Raw genomic sequence first — 27,405 nt, 5'->3', positions numbered from 1 at the left:
TTGCTGCATCTGTAAAAGGCACTGGGAGCTGGGGACTTGCCTTACACCTCTCGGTTAACACCCCTGGAGACTGATGGAGTTCAGAGTAGTGTAATTTACAGCCCATCTCTCCAATCTTAATTCACTCGATGCTCTTCTCTTCCTTATTGTATTAGTGTGACCCAGGTACCTGCCAACAATAATGGCCTCTCTAGCTAGGAGCCTCTCCCCCACTCCCAGGACAATTTACCCCTTTTCCTTGGGATTTTCCCCCCTTAAAGTAAACAAAAAGAGGAAAAATAAGAAAAGGTTAACATGGGTTTGGAGCGCTGCAGCCCCGTGGTTCTGGGCAGGGAGCCAACGGCCCGAGGGCACACACATGTGTGTGCTCTCCCAGAAGGGCCTTCACCGGCCCTGTTTTACAGCCACCTCGGCACAGACTCCAGGGTTCACGCATATGGCCAGACAGATGTGTCTGGCTTACGTTCAAGGCTGGAAAATGAAGAATTATGGAAGTGAAGGGCCCCGGGCATTAAAAGGGGGTGGGGGGAGAAGGAAAGGGGGGGAATTTTTTCCTCTGCTGAGAAATCCTCCTGTGGCTGCGAGGCTGGAGGAAGAAGGCTGACAGGAGGCAGGGCCGCCAGCAGCGGTTCATGTGGGGCCTGTTCTTAAAGGGGCCACAGCAACCCCAGCTCTGGCCAAACCACAGCAGGCCCTTAGTGCCTGGGCCTGAGTAGCCTGCTCTAAAGGAGGTGACAGGGGCAGCCACTGTCACCGGAAGTCAAGCCTTGTACAAGGCTTCCTACTTGTAAGGTGCTGCTTGCCCCTGGAGAGGCAGAACTGACCACGGCACTTTAGACAAGGCCACGTCCCCTCAGCACATGTACCCACAGCGTCCTGTTCTTCCCTTCCGTAACAATGCTCACTCACACTTCAAGTCACTGGCGTCTCCGTTCCACTGTTTATTCTGGGATGGGACTTTTTTGTTCACTCCTGTGTCCCCTGACCACTAGCATTGTAGATGCTCACTACCACCTCCTAAACTGAGCTGAACACAGGGTACCTGACTCCAAGGAGTTCAGAGTACAGTGGGGGAAGAAGTCCAGAAATAAGTGTAATTTGAGATGTGATATAAGTTTCACATATGAAGCATAAATCAGTGCTACAGGTACACTGAGCAGAGAGAGATTAATTCCTCCTGGGGGGAATCAGGGAAAGCTGCACTGGGGAGATGGAGTTTCATCTGGGGATTGTAGGAGGAAGAGAATTTCAACAGGTAACAGGAAATATGGAGCAGAGAAAAGGGAGCAGCGTGGGCACGGACCTGAGAGTCAGGAAGGAGAGGAAGGGCAGTACTGCAGTCCAGGCAGGAGGGCCCGGTCTGGGACAGCACTTTACATGCACTGTCGGGCTGAGGGACGAGGCAGGTGCTGTTACCACTTTCATTTTATAGATGAGGAAGCAGGCTCAGAGAGGTTAAATCATTTGACTAGTGTAATATATAGTAGGGTTCCCAGGATTTGGGAGAGGAGGTTGGGAACCCACACGAAAGCATTGAATGCCATAATAAGAAATTAGACTTTATTATATTAGCCAAGCAAATGCACTGATAACTTCTGAGCAGGGAGAATGGTTCTTTTGGGGAGACAATGATGAAAACACGTACAGGTGCACTAGAGGCAGTGAACCCAGTGTACAGACAGGGTACTGCACAATTCCAGGAGATGCTATTCATAGACTACCTGGTAAACGGCACCCTCCAGAGCTGTGCAAAGCACAGGCCTGGACTGCTGTATTCCACATCAGTACCTGGACTAGACTAGCAGTAGTGGCAGTAAGAATAGAGAGGAGAGAAGGGGATAAATGAGTGAACAGATAGATTTGATTAAAAAAAAGAAAAAAAAAAAAACAGACTGGAGGGGTTAAAACCCCTGTGAAGAATTTAAGTGAAGAATTTAAGATGATGCTCTAGTTGTTACCATCTATTAAGTCACTGACCAAATATTTGCTGAGTGCCAACTCTGTGCACTGAGACTCCGGAGGAACAGAAAGAAAGGAAGAGACGAAGCAAAGAACAGTGGTGAGAAAGCGTAGGTCAATGGAGAGAGAGAAGACGAGGGTTCACTTGTGTAAAATTGAGGCTGAAGGAAGATGGCTTCAGGGTCCAAAGCTACGGGGAAGTCAACTCTGATTGGGGCCGAGATTTGATAAAGACAGCTACTTGGTGATTTATGACACAACAGATTATACAAGTGGTGGGCTGAGAGTCAAGAACTGGAGGTGGTGGGAACGGGTTAAACTTTTGGGAAGGCGGATATCCGGTCAGGGAAGAAAAGAGCCACAGGACCGGAAGACAGACGATGTGAGGGTGAAGCTGCTGTGCGTGCCACAGCTGAGAGACCACAGGAGGGCTGAGGAGGTGACGCTGGCAGATGCATTGTCCCTCTGATTCCAGTGTACAGGGGAATGGGAATGCGTCTAAACAACAATAGATCCCAAATGGTATTTATTCCCTTCCCTTGCAGGGCTCTGCAAGAGGGGTTACATCAGATCACACAGACCATTTATAGAGGACATACTGTACTCTATGCATTGGGCTAAAGCACTTCACACCAGCCAGTTGCTGCAGGCCTCACAGCAGTTCTAAGAGGCAGGTGCTGTTATCACTTTCACTTTACAGATGAGGAAACAGGCTCTGAGAAATTAAAACAATTTGCCCGAAGTCATAAAGCTAGTAAGTGGTGCAGCCCGGACTGTGATCACTAGGTCTGCCTGACCACACGCACAGAGGCCTCTGCCAAAGGTGAGGGGCGCCTGAAGAGAGTTTGGAAACAGAAATTCCCAAAGAGGCTTGATTCTTCTCCATGCACAGGTTAAGTGGGGCAGTTGACTGGCTCTTCCCTGTCTGCCCTGGGCCCTAGATAAGAGGAAGTGAGCTTACAGTGCAAGAGGGCAGAACTGGAAGAGCCACAGTGAAAAACTTACTGGAAGTGGAGGGATGGGTCCACAAGAGGGCTGATGGTAGAGGAATCCTTGTGCAGAGACCAAGTAGTTTCTTTCTGGGAAGGTTTAGAGTGTCTGCAAAGGGGTCTGGCCATCCCACTGGGAATCCAGATAAGCAGACTGTGGCCACGGCAGCCTGCCCCTGAGAACAGGTGTTCTCAAGAAAGTATCCCTGGCCTCTCGGGCAGTGTAAGGATAAGGTTCGGGGGAACTTCAAAACTCCTGAAACTGTGTGGAAGATCGTGGAGTCGCAGATCTCTGGGGGAGATGCTTTCATTAGATCCTCTGAGAGGAACCTGTCCCCGCCCTGGAGCCCAGAAGGAGGGAGCCTCCAGGCCTCAAACGTGCTACCAGAATTCAGTGACAGAAGAAGAAAACAGGAGCTCAAGCTCGCCCCTGCTCCCTGCTCACACTCCCTCGTGCCTCGCCCAGAACACCCTGATGGGAAACCCCTCCCCAGGCAGCCCCACCTGGATCTTTTCTTGGCGACGCTGCTGCTCAGCTATCTTCCTGGCCAGAGCCAGCTTCTTGGCCCGTAGCTCCCTGATGTCATCCTCGCCCCCACTGCCTTCAGCCTCTGAATCTTCTTCAAAGTCTTCAATCACCACATCCTCCTCCTTTGGGTGGCAAAACAGGCAAGGGAAGAGAGGAGACTGTGAGCCCATGACACTTACAAGACCCACCCTTCTGTCCTTCCAGCACCCCCATTCCATGTTTATTCAGACCATTTCTTGCAAAGAGCCCCAAAGTGTGAGGGGGTAAAGAGAAGCCGTCACTTCCTCCCCTGAAACCAATTACTCCTTTTTGTACTCTACGGCTCTTTCTGAACTTTACAGAGTCACAGATCCACACGGTAAGTCACACGCACTTCCATGCTTATACTCACAGCTCTTCATACTCCTTTGCACATACTCACAAAGTCAAACTTTGGGTCTATTTTCATTTTGAAAACACCAAGGGGGAAAACAACAGAGAAAGTTAAGTCACCCAACTTAAATCTAATTCATGCTAATGATCTGATAGGAATCCATTCTGGCCAACAGCTGGGAGTTAGGGGTGGAAGCTCCCTTTCCCCAGACGGCATCAGGGAGCAGATGCTGTAGCTCAGCAGACCTTGCCCTGGTTTCTTTTTAAAACCACAGCCTGGTGGTGTCAGCGCTGTTGGGCCCCCTTAGAGGAATTCACATGACATGGCCTTGCTCAGCTGCCCTGCTGGAGCCTGGGTAGGCTGGGAGAGAGCTAGCCAGTGCGTGGAGCCTCCTGCCAGGCCTGTGGAGCCTTCCCCAGGGATGGCACCTCCCTGCTTGCAGCTTCAGCTCAGAAGCCACTGCTCCCTGGGTGGTCCCAGACTCCATTCCTTACTCTCTCACTTTTGGCCTTGGTCAGTAGAGAACATGCAGCTGCCCAAGACACTTCCTTTGAGGGACAGGGTTAGCATGGGTAATAGGGAGTGATTTAGTAGGAGAAGATTCCTGAGTTTCTAACTAGATGATAATAATGACAATGATTGTGACAGTAACAGCTACCATTTACTGAGAGCTTAGTACTGGCCAAGGACAAGGCTGTTTTTCATGTATTAACTCATTTAATATTCACAATGGCCTGTGAAACAGATGATATTATAATCCCTATTTTATAAACAAACAAATTGAAGTTTAGAGTGAAATAATTTGCTCAAGGTCACGAAGTTAGTAAGCAGCAGAGCAGGTACTGGAACTCTAGTGAGTTCAACTCCAAGGTCTGTGCTCTTGCCAGTAACACCAAGCTGCACTGCAGTGGGGTTCTGAATCTAGACAGTGAGCCCAGGTCCATCCTTCAGTGGGTCAGCTTCACCAGGTCTCCACAGGCCCACCTGGGACCTGCTCAGTGTATATTGCTCTCTCCTCTAACTGACCATTGCAAGATGGTATTTCAACGGGTTCTCTTGGCTGAAAGTGGTTGGTAAAGTGTGTGGGTGGATAGGCGATGCCGTGTCTTGGGAGCAGAATCTAGGGTGGGAAGACAGGTGTTTTGGTAGCATCCCTATGGAACTAGACTCTGTTCTCTGCATGAGGAATGATGTCAGAAGAAACATCTACTTTTTCTCTCCCAATCAGGTTAAGTGACTCGGTTTTACTGGGGAGAGATGAGATATCACCATCCTAAAGAGGCGTCAGGAATCTAGGGTGCTGTCCATAGTCACCACTCATCTGACAACCCGCAGGCTACAGTGTCACATGGTTTACTTCCAGAGAGGCCCAGGTGCTGGGAAGGAGGAAGACACTAACCATTTACCTCCTTGCTTGTGGGGTTAACCTGGACTGGAGTAAGTGGAATAGCATGCCTGGCTGGCCCTCGAGGGGACAGTGCCTCTGCCTGCTCTGATCAGGGATACACTGGGTTATCATGGGGCTCAAAGCGAGCTTGACTGAGGTCAAAAGAGGGTCAGCAAGGCTTGTCTGAGGTTTGCTCAGCTCTCATAGCAAACGAGGAAGTGCAGGGTTATGAAATTACACAGACCAGGGTAAGTAGGGTTTCCCAGGGACCACTAACATAAAGGAACTCAGGAGGCTCGTGGGAAAAGGAAGAAGTGGGCAGCATGGCATGGGTCACAACCTTTGTCTGGTTAATGACACTTAGGAGAGAGAGAGTGTGGCAAAGCCCAGATCTGGGACTGGAGAGCTGGTCTGTTCCTTGTAAGAGTGAAAGAGTCGCCCACCCTGGCAGGGCAGCTCAGCTGGTTAGAGCATCATCTGCATACGCCAAGGCTATGGTTCCATCCCCATCAAGGCACATACAAAAACCAACCAATGAATGCATCAATAAATGAAACAACAAATCATTGTTTCTCTCTCTCCCTCCCTCTCTCCTTTTCTCTATCTTTCTAAAACCAATAAATAAAGAAAAAAATAATTAAAAAAAAAAAAAGGAGTTAAAGAGCCGTTCCTTAGCCCTTCTCTCTGGGCCTCACTTGCCTAATCTGACTTGGCACTGAAGGCTCTGCTGGCCAGAGGACATCGCTTACAGCAACCCTGGAGAGCAGAGCTGGCCTTGCTGACTCCCCACTGCCGGCCTCAGCCGTACTGTGTGGGTGAGATAACCCTGCCCCACCCACGCTTCCCTACACAGTCCCCAGGGCTTAGATGGCACTGCTCTGGCTTGCCTGAGGCCTGGACACCCCGATGGCTTTAGCAACCCCACTGTCTCCTCCCGTGCTGACAGCTCATTCTTTCCCATTACTCCTTGCCCAGGTTTCATCTGGAGAGTCTGGAATCATGGGCTCAGCTTTATCCCTGGAACCACCTCTGTCCTGGAAGCTGAGCCCTGTATCATCAGGGGTGGGGTGGGGTTCTCCAGCTATTCTAATGAAGCCAGTCCAAGACTTTGTTGGTCTGAAGACTCTGAACCAAAGGTGGCCACTCTATCACTCCTTCAGATCACAAACGACAGCTTCCAGCTGACATCTGGCTTCCCTGGCCTGTTGCTGATTTCATCCCTGCACCGCACCCTGCTCCACCAGGCGCTTGAGACTGCTGTGGGCCAAATGACTGAGCTGGCCTACGGGTGACCTGGCCTCTGGCTGGAATTGCTTCCGTCCCTTCCTTAAGTCCCACGTTCTTTCCCACCTAAGTCCCCTCTGTCTTTAACACTGTGGGGTAAAAAGAAGGTAAGACTCAACCATCAGGAAAAAGTGAGTGGCGTGTATACACACACCCAGACATACAGCGGGGCAGCTGGCAGTGACATTAAGCACATACATGTGCCAACACTGTTACACACTCACATTTACTGAGAATCCACAGACAGCAGGGAAGCTGGCAGCAGTGTTCAAATGACACACAAGTCCAGCACACACAGACCCATGACAGCAGTCACCCCCACAAGGGTACAGACATGCATGGCAGGGCAACTGCCAGCGGGCTTTGGCAGGGGTGGGTACACAGGCTCACGTGTGCACACACTAGGGCGCGCACACAGTCGCCCAGAGTGAAGCAAGGGCTACAGGAACAACCAAGGGCAAACAAACAAGAGGAGAATTCCTTAATCACATCAGGATGTGCAGGAGGGAGGGAGGGAGGGAACGAGGGAGGGAGGGTAAGCCAGGGGAGGGGGTGATTTTCCACACGGGGCCAGCAATGTCAGCTCTTCCTGTACGTGTGCTAGAGGCTGGAGTTCAGGCCTGTGCTGTGCTGAGCTCCACACATCTATAAACTTGATCCTCAGCCTGAACCCTAACACCCCCCCTCCACTCCCTTTCCTAAGCCTCCAGAGCTGCACATTATTAAACTCTTTCTTTCCCTCCCTTCTCCTCCAATGCAACATTAAAAAGAAGCATCTGGAACTCGTAGCAGAGAAGGAGGCACTGGGGTGGGACTGGCAGGAAGGGGCACCAGCAGAGTGCACTCTTGAGAAGCTGGCTGGTCACATTAACATCGACACTGCTCTGAGTGGTTATAAATAACTAGGGGTAGAAGCCGAAGACATGGGCAGAGCAGGGCTGCAGGGGGAGGGAAGTGGAGCCTTCCCTCTGCCACAGCGGGCTCTTCCCGCATAGTACCTCATCTTCCAGTTGTTTTCCCTCTTGGCTTCCCATTTCCTTTCCCATGGTGTCTGGGACGGGTGCCACTGACACATATTTTCCACCCTTGAATGCCAGCAGAGGCTCTTCTTGTCCACAAAGGGCTTCCAGAAAATACTTCAGCACTGTGACCCTTTTGCAGTCGGCTGCAATAACCTACAGGGCAAAAGGGAGAGAAGAAAAACAGCATTTTCTGAAAGGGAAGATGAAGACAAGACACACTGCTGGCTGCAGGGCACATGAGATGTGTCAGAGCTGCCGGGCAAGGGAGACAGACCGGGTGTGCGTGGGTGTGAGAGAGTGAGGGATGGTGAGTGAGGGCCAAGGGTGGGTTGAAGACCAAGATCTTTGGAGGGAGGGAAATCACCACGGTCTCTCCTTAGGGCATCTCAAATGTAGCAGACAACCCCAGAACCAATGACAGGTATCCTATAAGGTTTTGCCTTTCTTCCCTTGAAGTCCTGATATGAAAAAATACTAAATTCTTTTAAGTTTGGTATCTAATTGATAGAAGGGTGGGTCGCTTTCTCAGAACATAGCTTTCTGGTACCCCTCACCGCTACTCTCCATCTTTCTCCCAGCTCCCCTCTTCTCCAGGCTCCCAGAAGGAGAACTTTCAGCCTGAGTGCAAAATGAATGATGAGGACTTTCTTGGCTGTTTCATTTCAGCCAGATCACTTTGGGCTTCCCCTGACGGGTTCCTGCCCCACCTAAGAACTTCTCATACTCCAGAGATTGGGGTCAGGAAGGAAACTGTTGTCAGGAGAAGGGAGACAGGCAAAGCAGGTGGGGGGTGTTTCACCAAAGCTCTGCTCCTCCAGGGGTTCACGCCATCCTGCTCCCATGTGGCCGTATCAGCACATAAGCCAGTGCTGTCAGAGAAGCTGGGGCTGATATAGCTGAAATGAAATTCAGTATCTTGAGCAACTGTCAAATTTGTAAGTGTCTCAGATGAAGTTTCCATAGTCACCCTGTCTGGGGTCCTCCTCCTGCAAGACCACACACGCATGGCCTCACCTGCAAACCCATTTGCTTTGCTCATGCCCTCTCAGGCCCCTTACTTCAGCTCTGGCCCCTGGGGTCTCCTCCATGTGACAGGGCACTCTCCAAGACAGAGGAGGGGCCCTACTTGATCTGGAGCTCGGATGCTGGTAAAGGCCAATCCACGCAGGGAAATACTTCAGTGGCTAGATATGCCACAGGGTGGCAGCCCATTCTCATCATCACTGACTCTAGCCCATATTAAGTGTCCCCTGCCCCCCAATGCTTTCTCATTCCACAGTGTGAAAGGGAATTCTATGTCTGTACCACACAGTAAAGTACTAACTTGGAGTCTGTCTGTGTTTGCTCACTGTTTTACAGGTGCATTTGTTATTCCCTCACCTGGACAATAACCCCACTGGTGGTAAAGACTACATCTCCTTAGCACTTGCCCTTAGCACCCTTTGTGAGGGAATGGGGCACACAGGAGGCTCACAGTAAGGACTGACAGGCACAGGGAAACTTGGCTGGGTACCACAAGGAGCAAAAGAGGCAGGCACATCCTCTAAGATGCTGTGGAAATGAGCATGACTCTGCCAGGTGGTGCTATGTGACTCCATCCTCTACCATCCTTCCCAGAAAAACCTGCTACCCTCCCTGCTTTGAAGTGGCCCTTGTTCATCCTGACCAATGGTCCTGGATCATTACAGGCCTGAATCTCAGGTGAAGTACTTCAACTACGTCCACCTGACAGGCTGACACAGAGAGTGCTTAGCTACCCAGAAAAAGCTTTGGAAAGAATAGCCATCTTGAGCTTGGGCTTGAGCCTGGTCATGGGCTTACACCTCCTTGAAAGAGGAAGGAAGATCTCCTTGGACCAGGGCAGGTAACCATGGATTCCACTGCGTGTACTCAAACATGTGATGAGGAAGGTTAGAAATACAGAAGCAGGGGCTAAAAGGCATTAAAGAACAGAGCTGAAATGAGTAATAGCCTGGCAGGCAGCACGCACAGCGGCCTCCCTGCATCCCCAGCCTCACACTTGCAGAGGAAACTTCTGCATTTCCACAAGACTGCCAGTTTCCTCTCTGTGGTCTAATTTTAACCACCTTGTCGTTACAGTGTGTGTCAGCCACCTGACCCCATTATGACCTCTGACCTTATGCCCCAGCTACTGCTTGCACTATGGAGAATTATGTAATGGGTCCCGGACTTTCCTTTTCAGTATGAGGCTGCGAATGCTCAGTGGCACGGAGGTGGGAATTAAGGGGTGGGAAAAAGAGACAAAGCCTGCCAGGGACCTTGGCATCGCTGGGATGGTGAGAGGTGTGCTGGCACTCTTGCAGTGTGCAGCAGAGATCTGCCAAGAAGATGAGTGTGCCCGTGGTTGTGTGTGCGTTGAATAGGAGGACAGGAAAATTCTCGCTGCTAAGAGCACAGGCTGGGTGGCATGCGGAATGGCTCAGGAAGTGTGTGATTCCTGGCCAAGGAGGAGAAAGGCCACATGTGTGGACGTGGGACTCCTGAAGATGGGAATTTCCAGGGCACAGTGGGACCCAGGGATGCAGACATCCTGAGGGCGCCTGTAGCACATTCTTGGAGAATCAGTGGGAACTGTCATTCACAGGGACTCAAAAGCAAAACGGAATGCCCTCAGCCCCCATACACCCTTTTTCATTTTCACCCATTTAGAAGGCACCCCCCCAGATTGTTTACTATGGCCATTAGTTCCTTCCCCAGGGCAAAGGCACTCCTGGCTGATTCTCAAAAGGCCTTTGATCCAGTGGGGTCTCTGAGCTGGTGCTAAGAGGCCTGAAAAGGATTCCACCTGTTTGGAGAGACAAAAGTCACTCAGTCTTTTGGAAGAATGTCCCTGCTCCTTTGCAACCAAACTAGCCGAAAGAACAGCCAATGTTATGCATAGTTTCCTTGTTTCCAAAGTGCACCGTGGGAGTGAGAAATGGGGCTCCAGCTATGCGGTAGATGGGGAACCGAGAGGCAGAAAGTCTGGGGCTTGCCCGGGGCACAGAGAAGCCTTCTGTCTCCAGTCTGCTGGCCTGCCAGCTAGAGCACTCTGCTGTATGGTAGGGGGAATGAGCCTAGAGGGGTGGGGACCGCAGTTCTCTCAGCCCTGGAGTTTTACAGATTTATGGGAATATTCTCTTAGAAAAAGTCTCTAGCACTTGAGTCAGGCAAAAAAGGTTCAAATATGGTTAATAAGGGACATCATGATAGAAGAAGCCCTTCAAACCACCCACAAAGAGCCAACTCCGAGATAATCTTTGGCTGACCAAGGAGGACTTCTTGGTAGGAGAGGGGTTAAAGCTAGGCTTCCCGCTTGGAGAGGAAGGAGTCCAGATGAAGTCTATGACATAATCCTCACAATAGCTCTTTTCATGAGTACATTTTTCCATTCTATATCAATGAAAAACAGAGAATGTAAGTGGTATGTACATTGTAGCCCTGGGCAAACTCTAGATTCTCTAGAGGGGAAAGAGCTGGGCAGGAGCATGTTCCTTCCTGGGCTGTTAACAGGTTGTGCTGGACTGGGGCTAGAGTGGGGAAAAGGGCTGCCGGCTAGGGAAGGAATGTCCTAGGAAATGTGGGACCCAGCACCTCCTGGCCCTCAGTGGCACCCATGGCCCTTCTGGAGGGAGACTCACTGCGTTGACTATCAGGAACTCCAAAGTTAATGGACAAAAATGTCTCATATAAACCATCCCAGTCAGCTTTGAAAAGAAAACTGAGGCTTTAGGTCAGGGAAGAGGTGAAAGAAAGGCACCCAGAGAAAGCCCCTTTCCCTTCTCTTGAAGGCCAGCTGAGGCAGCGTGTCCCATCGGCAGGAACTGAAACCTCTAGCTTCAGGGCTCCAGTTATCACCCAGATCAGGTCCACACGCAAGGAACCAAGTAGAAAGGAAAACTGAAAGTGAGATGTGGCAAGGCGATACAGGAGCCTGGCCAGTCAGTCTCAGGCTCAGTTCCTTAGAAAGAGATAATGTGAGCATGCACAGGGGAAAGTGGAGACTGGAGTTAAGAAGTTTAAGTCTTTAGGAAAGAAGGAAGAAATCTCTAGGTCAAGAGAGAAGAGGGGAGGCAGACTGAGTTACTGACTTGGGGTACCTTAGGGGAACGACAGAGAAGCAAGGAATGGAGTTCTCTGAACGCTGGTGACTCTTCGCAGCCACTCCGCAGGGGACGTGCCGGGGCAGAAAGAGGAAGAGCTCCAAGCTGACTTATGGAAGGTGGGAGGGTGAGAAACAGGAAAGGAACTGAGCACCAGGCACCAGAGTCTGATGTGTTCTGAGTTGTAAGATTTGACACACCTCAGAGCAGCCGTAGGGAAGAGAGAAAACCCCCAGACTCACTAGGGAACAGGCAGAGCGGTCGGAGAGCTGAACCAGGCAGGCTTCTCTGGATGCAGACTCTAGGGAATGAGGAACTCTTCCATCTTGACTGGGTCCTGTTTCCTCTATAGAGGCCTCCTGGAAGGCCTGAGCACTAGAGTGGCTGGTTAGATTTTGCAAAATTTCTTTTTCTGAACATTGGTTTGGAGGAATCAGAATCTAAACTTGCATTATCAGCCAGTTCTGTCCTCCCCCCCCCCACCCCCGTCTTAAAAAGTACTGCTTGCTATTGCTCCTCTGGTTAAAGAGAAAAATCACACGGGTTTTCCCCTACAAACTCAAGTTTACAGGTTGTTTTTCTTGTTTCTCTAAATGGAGTCAATTATTCTCACATTTGTTGAAACCTTCAATCAAACTTTATAGCTTGTTAATTTTACAGAATGTCCTTAGAGCAAGTAAGATGCAGACAGGAAAGTGAAGTCTTGCTGAAATTATTAAGAAACCTTAAAATAGCCTGCAAATCCACCACCAAAGCTGGTAAAATACAGGCTGTTTGGCTGGCTTCTGAAGGTCAATTAGCAATGGGTTAATTATCATCTTTAATTAGCCAAGCCTACAGGATTGGTTACAAGAAACTGAACTCAGACTAAAGTATTTTCACAAACTGGGGACCTCTGGTTATGCACGACTCACCCTCACAGGAGACTGAAGGGTGGGTAGGGCATTCTGTAGTGGCCAAGGGAGGGTCAGCCTGAGGAAGAGGCCTGCCAGTGAAAGTTCAGACCCAGGGAATCCTCTGGAGCTGGGAGGACAGAGGAAATGGTTTATTCCCAGTCCCAGGAGGAGGGGCTTCCAGGCAGGAGGGAAGCCGGCCACAAGGATGCACAACCACTCTGAAGACAGAAGCAATGGTTTACAACAGACAGACACATTTGCAGCCTACCTGAATCAGAGCAAACTGGTCCTGAATTGTGAGGAAGGGTCAGAAGTGCAGAGAAAGGAAGAATCAATGCAGTGGCTGAATGACAAGGGGTCAGAGGGGGAAAAGACACAGGTGTTTGTGCCAGAGGCATATCCTGACAACCCCTGGGCATACTGTCCAAGGGGATCAACTCCAAGTGAAATCAGCATTTCACTCTTTCCCTATCCCTGCTGTAGCAGGACCTCATTTCTATGTCAAGACAGCTAGGCACAGATCCCTCCCTCAGTCCCTTTTGATCCCAGTGCCCGGCCTTCCCTAACTCTATGGTTGGTCTGTGCTAACTGAGGGGTCAATGGGTCACAAGATGAAATGTTAACATCACCGGCTAACCCACACCAGTCACACCATTCCACGTGTCTGGTTCCAACAACTGTGTTTATTCTCAGCGGAGGCAATGAGGGCCAGGCCATTACCAATCAGCTGGCAATGCACAGATGCCTGTTCAGAGTGGTACGGCAGCCTGCTCACTCCATCTATATCCACTGTCTGCATGCACGCACACGCACACACACACACACACACACACACGCACGAGTACGCTAGTCTTAAGTTTCCTAGAGAGAGGTGCGTGGGAACTGGCAAATGGTTAGATGGAAAGACTTGGGGGTGGAGGGGAGAGAATAAAGCCAATAGTTTTATTGAAGATTCCAAAAGGTATAGGTACTTGGTTACTGAGAGGGAAATTTTGTTCACAGTGGAGAGAGTTGGGAGAACAGAGGAGTTGTGGAGCCTACACTGGCAGTGAGAAGGTAAGTACAATAGGAAAAAAAATGGGTCCATTTTGGGAAGAGGCAAGTTGAGGCAATATAGGGATTTGGCAAGGGCCTCGGCTTCATAGGCTATGAGACTTGAACCTTAGATCTTAAGACTTAAACTTGAGTTCAAGTTTTAACTGCCACTTCCTAGCTGTGTTTCCTTAGACAAGTTACTTAACATCTCTGAGCCTGTTTGCTCAAGTTATTTGTGAGGTTTAAAAGAGATAATGCATATAAAATATTTAGCAAAGTGCCCAGGCCCAGTAAGTGTACAATAAACTAGTGACTGTTATTTTTTTTCTTCCCTGATGCCTCACTCTGCTCAGTGGTGGCAGGGGCACTCTGCCTACCACCATGGAGATGTGTAGAAGCCAGACTCGGAGGCAAGGAAGGAAGCATGGGGCTGGCACACAGCCTAGGGCTGAGGGGAGAGGCCCTGGAATGCTCACCTGGATGCTGAAGTTGATGAAATATTTTATTCAGAGCTAAGGTACTGGATCCTGGCTTCTGGGCAGGCCACTTGATAGAGGGAAAGCCTGGTCTCTCTCTAACTGTCCCTCTTTTTAATTTTCCTAGAAAATTCCTGGACTTAACCAGAAGAATGCATGCATTCTACAGGACTCTAGAGAGGCTGTAAGGGTTTGGGGAAACACGCCACCAACGCACACATCAGAAATAAAATTGTGAACACCACAATGGCTTTGCCCATCTGGTCCCTTCATACTGGGGAGTGGGTGGTGGCTTCATCTTTATTAATGGTATCCTTCTTAAACAAGACCCTGCTGTATCCTTGCTCCAGGTCTCTCAATGCTGGAGAAATGATGAAAAAAGTTCCAATGAGGCATTTTCCACTCACCTGTATTTCCTGAGCTTGATAGGCAATCATTCTGAACAAAGCCAGACAGGAGTCTGGGTTTTGCTGGGCAGGGTACAGCTTGCTCTTCTTGAACTGTTCCCTCACGGAAAGAAACCATTCTCTTCTAGAGCTCTGAGCTCCGGCCGTATGAGCAAGGTGCATTCTTAACAGTGAGCACGTCACAGAGAACAAACTATAGGCAGCGGTAGCTTGGGCTGCAGTCCAATTCGCTTCCCCTGCAGAGTGCTCTGAGAGTAGCCACCCAAATTGGCAGGGGTTAGGGGCGGATACTGGCACTGCCAACATAAGCCTTCCAGGTCTGGCTGGCTTCAGCTGGTCTGAAACCTGGAACATAGGCGCTGGGGCCCTCACTTACTGAACCAGCAGGGGAGGCTACAAGCTCAGCCCCTGGGGATGAAAGTCCTTGCGTTTGTCTCAGTGTGCAAATATCCACATGCAGTCTGTTTCTATGCTGCCAGTTAGTTTCGGGCCAGGAACACTGTATGTTGGGCTCTAGCTGCTCTGAGCCACATTCTTATTTGCCGTTTAGACAGGCAGGATAAGGAGACCACCCCTTAGCCTTGTGTTCAGGCTCCTTCACCAAATTTGTTCCTGGTTTTATTTTTTTATGTGTGTGGGGGAGAGTGTTCTTTCTGAGACATAGGTAGCATTCAGTGCATTTAGACAACATTCAATTTAACAAATATTTACAAAGTACCTACTGTGTGCACTAGACACTATTCTAGACCCTCAGGACTCAGTAGAGAACAAAGCAAAGTCCCTGCTCCAGTGTGGGGGAAAGGGGTGGGTGTTATATTCAGACCTCCAAGATTCCCTCAAGAGAGAAATAACCCCTTTTCCCTCAAGGGAAAAGGAAAGAGGCAGCCTGAGGTGAAGAAAAGCTCCTTGTGGAGACCTGGCACACTCCTTTATGTATCCCTTTTAGGCAGAGGGGTTGCGAGGAAGGCAGGATCTCTACTACCCACCCACCGTTCGCTGGTTTCTTGTTATTATTCCCTAACCCTCAACTCCAGGCCTCAGGCAACCCTGTTCAAATTTCCCTGCACACCATTTGCTCCCCTTTGCACCTGAGACTTGACAGATTATCCCCCCTGCCAACCTACAGTGACTTTACTTTGTGCAATCAAATAATTCTTTTGTTTGATAAAATGCCTTTCTTTTCAAGAAACCTTTACTTAGCCTGCCAGCCCACTGCCCATGAATTTTTCCTAAGGTCCAAATATGTGACAGGGACTATGCTGGACAACCTGGGCACACAAGAGAACATGGTAGATGCTGTCCTTGATTTCACAGCATTTTCATTCCAGAGAGGGATTCCTCAGTAACCTGACACTAAATTCTTCCAAAGGCACGGCTGTCTCTTCAGCACCTATGGGTGAGGTCTACACTTGCTTCACCTTCTCTGACCTCATTACCAGCCCTCAACATCTGTATCATTTGTATACCATGAAGCGAGCTACTGATCATTCAGAGCCACACTAGAACCTCCTCAATAGTGATCCAACCCTTTCTTTAATATTTCAGGGGGAAAGGATTCAAGACCCTGAGAAAACTTTTAAAGCCACCATCTTAGTATTTAGTGCACACAGATGTTTCTTAGTATTTAAGAAACATCTACGTAATTTTTATGATTACCCACTTAACAGACTTTTTTTCCCTGTTAACTTTTAGTCCAGACCATGCTGTATGAGAGGTCTGTTACTGTCTGGAAATCTACAAGGGGGCTCACTTCCTACTGGGAACCCATTCCATATTTGGATTTCTCTAACAGGTGGAGATGCCTGTCCCTTTTTAAGCCCAAATCTTCCCCACTGTGCTTCTAATTCTGTTCTCTGGGGCCACATAAGAAAACTCTCATTCTCCTTCTACTTTAAATGACTGGCCTCAAATTATCAGAAGTCTGCTGTGTTATACCTTCTCTAAGCTAAACAGTCCCTCTTCCTTCAACTGTCTCCTCAACATCCTGCTTATTTTTCACTAAGACTTTCACTGAGACTACTGTGTCTCCCAGTGTGAGTGCCCATGGGTGATCTGGCAGCAGAGACCGGAGCAGAACACCTCCTCCTTATTCTGTTCTGGATACTTCAATTCTGTGAACAGGCTAAAACAGCACTGGTTTTGTTGCTCACCGCCTTGTACTAACAATGCGTTGTGACTTTTAATCAACAAATCCCTAAATTGTTTTCACATATGTAGCTAATAATATCTTCCCCCACTGTGTGCAAGGACTGCACTAACTGTCCCCTTAATAACGTGTCTTCCCTGAGGTCTCCCCACACTATAAGAAGCCCTATTATTTAGTACTGTGCTGCTTGCTACTTGCTACATGCAGCTGACTTTCTAGATAAGGTCAATTATGCATTAATTCTTATTTGTTTAATTTCATCTTGTTATTTACTTCTTTCATTGTAGCCTGTCAAGTTCTCTTTGGACCCTAAATTTGTTTTCTGAGAATTTATTCTCTCTCATGGTCATGCATAAACTTGATCTATTGATTTGTTTATGTGTCTCAGTATCTTTTTCCCATTAATCTGTCCTACCTTCTCTCCTAAGTAAGTTTCTTGAGGGCCGGCACTGTAATTCGTATGTACACACACACACACACACACACACACGGAGCAACTCTATCTGCAACATACACTACGGGTATTTGGACGACGTGGATGACTCATCATGGGAGACAGATGGCGACCTTAGGACAACTCAAGAGGACGGACGTCATGATCATGGGGGAGCGCCAACCACTGTCTACCATGTGACCCTCGCTCCTCGTGCAACACGGACGCCCCAGACAGACTCAGAGATGCTCCTTTCTGCTTGGGGTGGTATTCCCCACAAAGCCTGGGCTCAATGAGGAACAGGTACTCTCTTTAACAAGGTGCCTACAGTTTCCTAGTTTGAAATAAGACACCACAAGAAACCAAGCCCTGGGCACATCCCACCTTGCCTTAAGTAGAAGGCTGTTGACTCCCGGGCAAGGGAAAACACATCTCAGCAAGAGGTGTGACTGTGCTCTTCAAAGTATTGGTGTTATACTCTTGGAAAAAATTACACTCGTATCTTGAGAATCCCCACAGTGAATTAAAAATATAAAAAATGTGGAAATTATCTGAGGTTAGGGCTGAAGTAGAAGGCAGCTTTAAATTTGCATTTTTCAGGTCCTACATCTAGAGTCCTGAATATCAAAGGTGGCCAATGGCATCTCATAGCTGGAAACAAGATAAGCTTTGCTAACTAAAGTCTATTCACGTTTCAGATGAGGTACACATAAGGCAAATATTTGGCACACAGAAGAAGCTAAATTAAGTATTAGTACCCCTTCTTCACCTCTCAACACTAAAAAGCCTTTTTTGTTTTCCCAAACCACCTGAATCAGAATCACATAGGAGCTTTTTAAGAATGTAGACCCCTGGACACTTCTTTGGACTAAATACACAAGTATTTCTGGGGATAGGGCCTTGGACTGCACTTTAAACAAGTCTTCCAGGTACTTGTAAACACTGAAGTTTGACAATCACTGCTTTATAGGCTGAAAGGATAGGTGGTGATAATTTTTGTCAATTCTTCAAATTGATCAAATGTAACTCTACTTTAGATAAGGTACAAAAATACTACCTTATATTTTTCATAGCTCTCTGAGGATCTAGAAAATCTTTAGCACCTTATGAAGCAGTTAATTATTATATTCAGATGATAACAGAGTTGAGAAACCTATAACTTGAGTAATGTAAATGAGTTTTGGAAGCCAGCAACGATTTCCTAGTCCAATATTCTTGCCAACTCATCAGAGCTGCTTCTGGGGAGAACACCACTGCGCCTCCCAAGGCACAACGACCCGCTGTGGGCTTCACTCACCCTTAACAGTTACCAGCAACACTGAATGGCTGCTACACGCCAGGCACTGAGCCAAACGCTTCTCATGTACCGACACATCTAATCTCAATAACAACCCCAAGAAGGAGCTACTGTCATTATCTCCACTTTACAGATGAGGAAATCAGGGCACAGAGTTACGTGACTTGCTCAAGGTTATGCAGCTAGTAAGTAGAGGAGCTGGAATGTGTCCCTTCCCTTCTTTTTTATCCTCACTTGGGGACATTTTTTTTTCATTGCTTTTAGAGAGAGCAGTAGGGAGAGAAACTATGACATGTGAGAGAAGCACTGATCAGTTGCCTCCTGTATGTGCCAGGACAGGGGATTGTATGTGCCTGGACCAGGGATCCGGGATTGAGAATCGAACCCACAACCTAAGTATGTTCCCTAACCAAGAAATGAACCCAGCACCTTTTGGTCACAGGAGGATGCTCCAACCAACTGAGCCACACCAGCTAGGGCAAGTGCCTCTTAAATGTCTCTTAAGTGCCCAGCTTCCACAGTTCTCAGTGGATCCAGACCATTTACCTGTGCTTCGGGCAGGGATGCTCACAATCCCCACAAGGAGAAAGATCTGAGCTAGTACAGAAATTCAAAGGTGGGCAGACTCTCACTGCTGATTTCTGAAGACAACTCCTACTGGTCTGAGTATACTTCTCTTGGGCACCTGACACGCCACAGGTCCGGGGAAAGCAGGGTCTAGAGGAAAGTTCACATCATGTTCTCCTAACTTGGGCAAGTTACTGAACCTTGTTTGCAAAATACAGATGATTCAGAAGATCCCTTTCCATTCTTATATGTGTCTATGATTTTGGGTGAGGAAGAGAGGAAAGTCAGTTCAGTTCTGCCACTGACCTTGATGGGGGAGCTCAGCTGTCAGAGGGGACAGTACCAGAGCTGGGCTTGGCCTTTTTGGAAGGCTTGATGATTCAGAGTCTGAATTAACAGTGAGGCTGGAGACAGTTCCTGATGGAAAAAGGTAGTATAGGTTCTTCTCATATGATAAGCCACTAAGGAAGACTTGGAGGGTTTTATGGAATCGTTAGCACAGAGCTCCCCTCTGGCCACAGAGCAGAGGAAGAAACAGCAGACCAGTTTATAAAGCTCCAGAGTGGAAAATTTCTGTTGGTGTCCAAACTTAAGTTTTTGGCTTTCTGTGAGGTTTGGAAAGACTTATACTGATGTTTTAATCACCTGTTTAGTGTTCTGAAGACTCTTGTCAGAGGCCTCACTGAGACTGCTCCAGCAGGCAGTGGGGAGCAGCTGGCTCACGCACGGCACTCTTTTTGTGAGCCGTTTCTTTCCCATGGCCATGTCCAACACCCTGTAGCTCCCTCCAGGCCACTTGGAGGGTACAAGCCAAACCTGAGTCCCATAAGAGGCTGAGGACAAGCTCTCTGGCTAACTTCTCACCAGATCTAAAGCCAGGAAAGGCTCTTTAAGAAAAGACAAAGTGCAAAGAGGTAAAGAACTGTCTCTAGAAACCAGCCTGTCAGCAACCCCTTTGCGGTGGCATAGAGAAAACACTTTTGGCCTTCTAGGAGAACCACCATCTAGACAGTCTGTAGCCCTTGGATATTGGTCATGAAAGAAGTCCTCATAAGTGAAAAAGAATATTGAACAAACTCAGGTCGGGCACTTTCTAGAAACAAAAACCCATGAACATCCAAGACACCTGTTACAGAGGTACAGGGTAGTGGCACATAGAACAAGCCAGCATTTTACTTCCTCTGCAGTTTTCACTGGTCACAGCTTCTTGATGGCTGACATATTCAATTTTCCTGGGAAAGCTGTGGTGGAGATAAAGTGGTGACTGATGGGTGCTAGGTATTATGTTATTTTATTTGATTTGATTATCACAGCGAGCCTGTGAGATAGAAAGAGGAAGAGGAAACTGAAGCTCTAAGGAAAGAAACATCCAGTAAGTGGTGAAGCTGAGATTTGGACCTAGATCTGTCTTACTCCAAAGTCTGTGCCAGCTCATTATACTTTGTAGCATCTTAGGAAGGTAATGATTCTTTTGGAGACTGGGACCTACTTCAAGTCCTTTTCATTAAAGGACAAGCCCCCTCCCCCGCCAGCCCAAGCAGCCCATAGCACTGCTCCAGGACACAATAAACACTTATGATGATTTTGCATTTAGATTAGCACAAACCAAGTGGTGCTTGGCTAAGTTATAGGCAAGAACAGAGATACTAAAATTAAAAATTTCTCAGAGCACCTGCCCTAAGAGGAGTTCTATCACTCAGATTCATTTCATTTCCCTGGACACAATATGGGCAAGACCTAAGCTAACCAGTTGATGAGACCAATGAATATGGGAAACTCGCCACTGTTGAATGCCAAGTTAAGACCTACATATGGGTATCCCCCCAAAAGTTGTCTGCAGTACATAGTCTTGACTTCTGGGTGTATTGTAAAAAGGAAGGTTCATAGAGAACACTGGGACAAGACAAAGGAAATCAAAGTTGTCTTCTTCCACCTGGCACACAAAGGCTGCACAAATCCATCAATTCAAGAATCTATTACTGTGCAAACAACAGTGGGTTGTTCATCTGGCAACCCTTGATCTTGGAGGAAGACATGAAAGTGGAGTAGAGACAGAAAGAATAGTTTACTTTCTTGCTACAAAATTTTCTTTCCTTCTCTTCTGTTCTTCTGCTACTGCCTGCTCTCTCTGAGAGTTAACTTCCCTTTGACCAGATCACTCCACACATGCCATCATTCCCTGCCCAGTTATGCCCAAATTCAAACAGATTAAGCCACCAGCACGGCTTTTGATGGAGGAGGGAAGGGGGTCTTTCAAGGGAGCTCTGCTTACTAGGAGAAAAGAGCCTCCTATGGTAGTAAATAGCATGTTACTGCCTTTCCTCAGTGACCTCAGAGGGATCTGCTTACAGAGACTGCAGTTAGAGAGAAGGGAAAGAGATGGAGACTATGACCAGAGAGGTCTCAAGTCCCGCAGGCATAACTGTGAGGACAAGGAAAGGCTGTCTTGTTACAAGGGCAAAATTAACCAGACCCATTTGATTAGAACAGGGAAGGAGGGTCCTGGAATAATGAATGGGGGCAGCAGCTTACAGTCTACTGCATACATGGGGGATGCAGGAGGAAAGTATTTCAAAGCTGATGACAAGGCAGACAGGAAACTTACATGTCCTTGCTGACAGGAAAGAAAGAGTAAAATTCTGGGTCTTCTCTCATCTGCAGGATTTCTAATAGGCGACTGAAGTTCACCCTCTTCCCAAGGATATGCTGACAGCTGGGAATACTGCCCTTCAGGTCGGGCAGGGCAGAGATCTAGACCTCTCCAGAAGTTCACAAAGAAGTTCAGTTAGGACTCAAAACATGATCCAAAACACAAATGGGACTGCCATTTCCTGTTGGGTTTCCATGCTGTAAAAAAGTGGGGGAGAAATGCCAACTACAAAGTGCTCTGTCTTCCGTGGAAAATGGAGTGTGCAATGTATCCGTTCCAGGTTTTGACTTGTAAATCTAAGTGAGAACTAGTTGCTAGTTGCTAGAGGATTAGAGTGTTAAAGAGACATTCCACCACCCAACCTGCCAGCCTTTCTGCTCACTGCCCACGGACTTCTAGGGAGCTGACAACAAAGTGTGCTTGGGTCTGTGTAGGAAGGGCAGCCTCGGGCTCTGGCAGCTCCTTCTGGACCCCATTTCACTGTCCTGTGTTCTTAAACAGCTCTGATGAAACAAGCCATCTGTGAAGGTTATTTAGCTTGGAACTGGAAGAGGGTGAGGATGTGGAAAAAAGTAAATCAAGCAGCCAAAGGATAGGGCCAGAGAGAGAGAAGGCAGGTGGCATGTTCATGAGACTGTGCGCCAGGGCCGAGTGGGGTGGGATTGCAGAGAGGGATGGTGCCGCAAGGAGGCCAGCACAGGAAGCGCTGGAATGCCCAGGACAGCATGATTTTGTTTCCAAAGTGGAGTTTGCTATTCTCTTTCAAGGGCACACAAATTCTCACTTGAAGGTTACCATTATAGGGAAATCCTGGGATATGCCTTGCCTTCTGAAAACTACCCGAATCCTGCCTGACTTCTTGTTGGGCCTGAATTATAGCCTAAACAGTAACTCTGACAAGAGTGTTTGTTTCTTTTAAACATCCAAAGCCACAAGATAATAGCAATAGCTAAAAGGGTAAAAAATGAAGATGGTAGAGAACCTGAGAAAATCCTTATGAATTACAGATAGCAACAGAAAGTATAGAATAATCTGGGAAGCTATATGGGAATTTGGTGTAGGGCTGGATTATAACTGGCTGTTTCTTTGGAGTCTTCTTTACTGCCCCCTCCATTTATTATGAAGAACATATATGTTGAAAGACAGATTAAAAAAATAATCTGGGCATTTTCACTTATGTTACCTCATTTAATCCTTAAATCTTACGACAGGACTGCTGTCATCCCCATTTTACAGAGAGTAAACTCAAACCCAGACAGAGTAACTTATATTGGCTTTTCTTATGACCAGAACAGTGCATAATAAAGACCATGACTTTTATTTAGATGAGGGAGTTGTATTTTTCTATAGGTCAATATGGCAGAATGGCATCAGAGTTGATGGTATCTCATCTAATCCATTCCCGATCACCAAATTTATGTAATGTATCCTCACAGGATTCGAAAAAGAAATAAAAAGCTGCTGTTAGAATATATTTTTGAGTCCTGGCTGGTGTGCCTCAGTGGACTGAGAGCTGGCCTGCGAACCAAAGGGTCGCCAGTTCAATTCTCAGTCAGGGCACATGCTTGGGTTGTGGGCCAGGTCCCCGGTAGGGGGCACACAAGAGGCAACCACACACTGATGTTTCTCTCCCTCTCTCTAAAAAGAAATACATAAAATCTTTAAAAAAATAATATTTTTGATTCTTTACTAAACCTTTCCAAGTTATTAGACCAAGAACAAGGTGGAGAGGGCAAGCTGGTTACTATGAATGCTGTCTATTCTACTTTTGAAGCACATAGAATGACATCCCTTATCCGCATTTTCACTTTCTGCAGCATCAGGTACCCCTGGTCAACCCTGGTTTAACATGATTAAATGGAGAATTCCAGAAATTACTCATAAGTGTTAAATTGTGTGCCATTCTGAGTAGCGTGATGAAATCTCAGTGTCCTGCTATGTTCTGCCCGGGGTGTGAATTAACCCTTTGCCCAGCATATCCATTCCATATACCCTACCTGTCTATTATTCAGTTAGTAGCTGCCTCAGTTATCAGATTGCCTCTCCTGTTATCATGGTGCTTTGGTATCAGTCACCTTTATTTTACTTAATAATGACTCCACAGCACAAGAGCAGCTTAAACTTTATCACAGATATGTATGTGTAGACAATAACCAGTATATACAGTGTTCAGTGCGATCCGTACTTTCTGGCATCCACTGGGAGTCCTGTAATGAATCCCCTGTGGATAATGAATGACTACTGTATAAACTACTTTAAAGTACAGTTTCAGTGCTTCATACTAGTAAGAAAGAGAGAAAATTTCTGTACCAGCCTCCATTAGGGAAGCCCACACACAGCTTAAACTTAAAAAAACAAAAACAAAAACAAAACAACAAAAAACAACCAAAACTGACGACACAGAACTAAAAGTTGTTACTGAATTCTGTTATTTGGGCTAAAGCCACTCCTGCTACTGACAAAGCAGGAAAGAAGTTCAGTGTTAGCACTTCCTCCAGGAGGCACTGAAGGTATGGTGTTATTTCGGCTTCAAGTACCAGGCCAAACCAAAGCTGCTCATAAATTTGTAGTTTAAATATATGGCACATGTTAAAAACAAACAAACAAACAAACAAACAATATAAAAGGCTGAATTTTAAAAATAAAATCTCACCTCTGGTTTCTACAACCTCTGTTCCCCAACCTTGTTGCCAGTTTCTGGTATATCTCCTTCAGAGATATGTATGCACGTACTGCCATATATGATTACCTATGGGCTCTTCTTATACCTTTTATAAATATATTTATATAAAGGGTGATACACACTGCTATTTTTAGAAACATGACAGCATATCTTAGAGATCATCAACATCATTTGTGAAGCACACTTCATACCAAATACTCAAAGGTCATTCAACAATAAGGTTCTGGAACAGATCCAGAAAACCTGATGTGTTTACTGTAACAGAGTTTCTCTGTGTTGGGAGGATGGGATGATCTTGCAAAGGCAGCACAGAAAAGCAGACAAGAGAAAATCAGTCAAGCCCGTCACTCAGCATCAGGTCCAGTAGGCCTGGAAGTGGTCAGCAAAAGCAGTCCCCTCAACCAGGCAGGCGCTCTCTCAAATGACAAAAAGCTGGGTAAGAGGGGCTGCATTTAACATCCCAAAAAGAACACGAAAAGTATATGTATGTGCTCCAGTTTGCATGCTGCCCAGAAAAAGCTCCCACACCAAAGAGTCTTCACATTTGAAGGCCAGAAACAAATACTGCAACATGAAAATTAAACTGTATTAATTCTATCACTATGTGCTAGCCAGGTGTTATGGGTAAAGGTGTTTTGTACATCTGAAGGCTGAGGCACTGTTTGAAAGTGCCAGTCTCTCTTTCAGGAACCATATGCAGCTACCATGGAATAGAAAGTTAAGTATGTGAGGTGTTTCTGGCTGATCTCAGTCTGAGGTTCTACCATGTAACAGTACCCTGTTCCAGAGCAGGGTATAACTCTTTGTTTCCTGGACTACACTCCCAAAACATTAAAGGTATTCCACTGAACTCATTCGATATTCACTGAGCACCTGCTATGTGTGGCAGGCCTTATTCAAGGAACTAGGAATACAACAATCAATGAAACAATGCTCCTTAGGTCATGGAGCTTAGTATTCTTGTGAGACTGAGAAACAAATAAGCAAATAAATACAGGAAAGTAGTGGGAAGTACTATTTTAAAAAAGTAGGATAAGAGGTACAGAGATTAACAGGGTGGGGAGAGTATTGTTACTTTGTATAAGATGGACAGGGAAAGGCTCTTGGATAACACCCTGTTTGATCAGATGTGGAGGAGTGATCCACAAAGCAGAGAGGGCCTTCTAAGGTAGGTCATCACAATGCCAGGGATACCTTCTCTCCTAGAAGGGCTTCCCAGCTATGTGCAGGGTGAAAAAGAACAGCCTCTTCTAGCCCAGCTGGGTGAAAGCAGAGCCCTTTGAGAGTTTATGTAGCTTGTATGGCCTCCATTGCAGACTTCTGGATATTTTCCATCACAGATGAGAATTTTATGTTGAATTTTAAGTTGACCGCAAATATTTAACTTCTCTGGACCACAAATGCAGTATCTTCTCTGTGGTTTAGCTGGCACCAAGTGCATATTTACGAATCTCTATATGTCTGCCTGTTATTTAAATTTCTTATAGAAGTGCCAAGGTCTTTAGTTGTGACTTACCCCTCCTACTCCATATTAGTGGGTCTGAACCCTGATCAGGTCTAATTCTTGAGAAAGGAGATATCTTTACAATGGGAGCTTAGGGTCTTCCTAGTTAAATTTAAAAACTATCACTTAAGGGTCTGTTCCAAGATCTTGTATTTGAATTACAATGTGAAAACTGAAAATAAAAAAAAAAATCTGTTTCTCCACTAAAAAATAAAAAACCAAAACTTAGGACATCTATACACTTCAGCTACATTAAAAAGCAAAACAAACAAACAAAAGCCAGGTGTAATGAGCCCCAAACTTCTAAAATGTGTCCTATCAGGAATTACTACTAATTCCTGGAAACTGTAACCAGCATTAGAGTTACAAACAATGTAAGAAACAGTCCCTGCTCCCCAGCTGGGTCTTCAATAAGCTAAACTGGGAAAGGACTCTGGCTCAAGAGCACCAGCTGGGTCATCCCTAATCCCAGGGTCAGTTTCTCTTCCCCAGTGGCAAGAGAGCCATGTGGCATTTTCTTCAAATAAAGGTATTTAAAACTCTCACTCCTATCCCATTACGGATATCTGTCAATGTCTTATCTTTTTCAGTGCAGCTCACTGGGCCTCTGGGCTATGGTTCTCCTCATATTCAGCCTGGGAGGGGTGGGTAATACCAAGCTGCAGAGTTGAGGCTCAATACAGAAAGACTTGAGGGGTATCTTCAGGAACACTGGATTTCCTGAGTTTACAGGAAGAGTAGCAGAGCTACCTGTTACAAAGTAACAAGCCACACAGATATAAATCCATGCAAGCACATTTTAAGAACAATGTTCACTTTAATAAAATGAACAATGACTTTCAAAGTATTCAACTTGGAAGATCAGACACTCGTTTTTTAAAAACTAGCATTGACTTGTAAATAGAATGGCTTTAAGTACATGCTTCTAGCTATTTTGTCCACCCTTCCAGTTCTCCACTGAAATGACTGGGGAAAAATGCAGAAAGCATATATTGGTACTAGGCAACCACATACCAGAAACTATGAGGAATTTTCTGCAAGACAAACTGCAGATGGGACTGGAATGAGGAAAACAGCAAGTGATGTTCAACCCTTTGCCTGCCTGGTAAGCATGTAGATGAGACCATAGCAAGTGCCCCACTAATGCTCTTGGAGAGACTAGGACAAGAACCAAAATGGGTTGTGGCATGCTCAGAAGAGCACAACGGGATCCCACCAGGGTATCAGAAGAACCTTAGCAGCTGCTGCCTTACCTCTAGATCAATTAGAGGCATACCTCTAATATAGGCATGGGTTTGAATCACTGGGTGTGTGACTTGAAGTGAGGTGCTTAATTTGTTTGGGTCTCAGTTTCTTTATTTGTCACATGGGGATAATAACAGTACTTACCTCAGGTAGGACTGTTTGAAGATTAAATACCGTCACATTGCTTTCAATAAATGACTACCATTATCTAATATCTCACTGATATCTATAAAAATTAAGAAACTGGAAGAGTGGTGAGCCTTGGCTGGCGTAGCTCAGTGGATTGAGCTCGGGCTGCGAACCAAAGCATCGCAGGTTCAATTCCCAGTCAGGGTATATGCATAGGTTGCAGGCCATGGCCCCCAGCAACCGCACATTGATGTTTCTCTCTCTCTTTCTCCCTCCTTTCCCTCTCTGAAA

The 27,405-nt window shown here is 46.8% G+C and overlaps 1 protein-coding gene across 2 annotated transcripts in view; it reads right to left on the bottom strand.

Annotated features, from left to right (window-relative positions):
• Positions 1-27,405, bottom strand: part of SMG6 (SMG6 nonsense mediated mRNA decay factor) — a 222,741-nt gene that overhangs the window by 14,655 nt on the left and 180,681 nt on the right. For both annotated transcript variants that reach the window (XM_045836380.1, XM_045836381.1), the window contains exons 14-15: positions 7,520-7,696; positions 3,453-3,599 (exon numbers count right to left, since the gene is read on the bottom strand). In XM_045836380.1, the coding sequence (XP_045692336.1) occupies positions 3,453-3,599; positions 7,520-7,696 (324 nt within the window). The remainder of the gene's footprint in view (positions 1-3,452; positions 3,600-7,519; positions 7,697-27,405) is intronic.

Source organism: Phyllostomus hastatus, unplaced genomic scaffold, assembly GCF_019186645.2.
Source record: "Phyllostomus hastatus isolate PE091 unplaced genomic scaffold, TTU_PhHast_1.1 phas_contig_210, whole genome shotgun sequence".
NCBI classification, from domain to species: Eukaryota; Metazoa; Chordata; class Mammalia; order Chiroptera; family Phyllostomidae; genus Phyllostomus; species Phyllostomus hastatus.
Note: the sequence above shows the minus strand (reverse complement) of the source record. Positions and strands in the feature narration are given on the sequence as shown.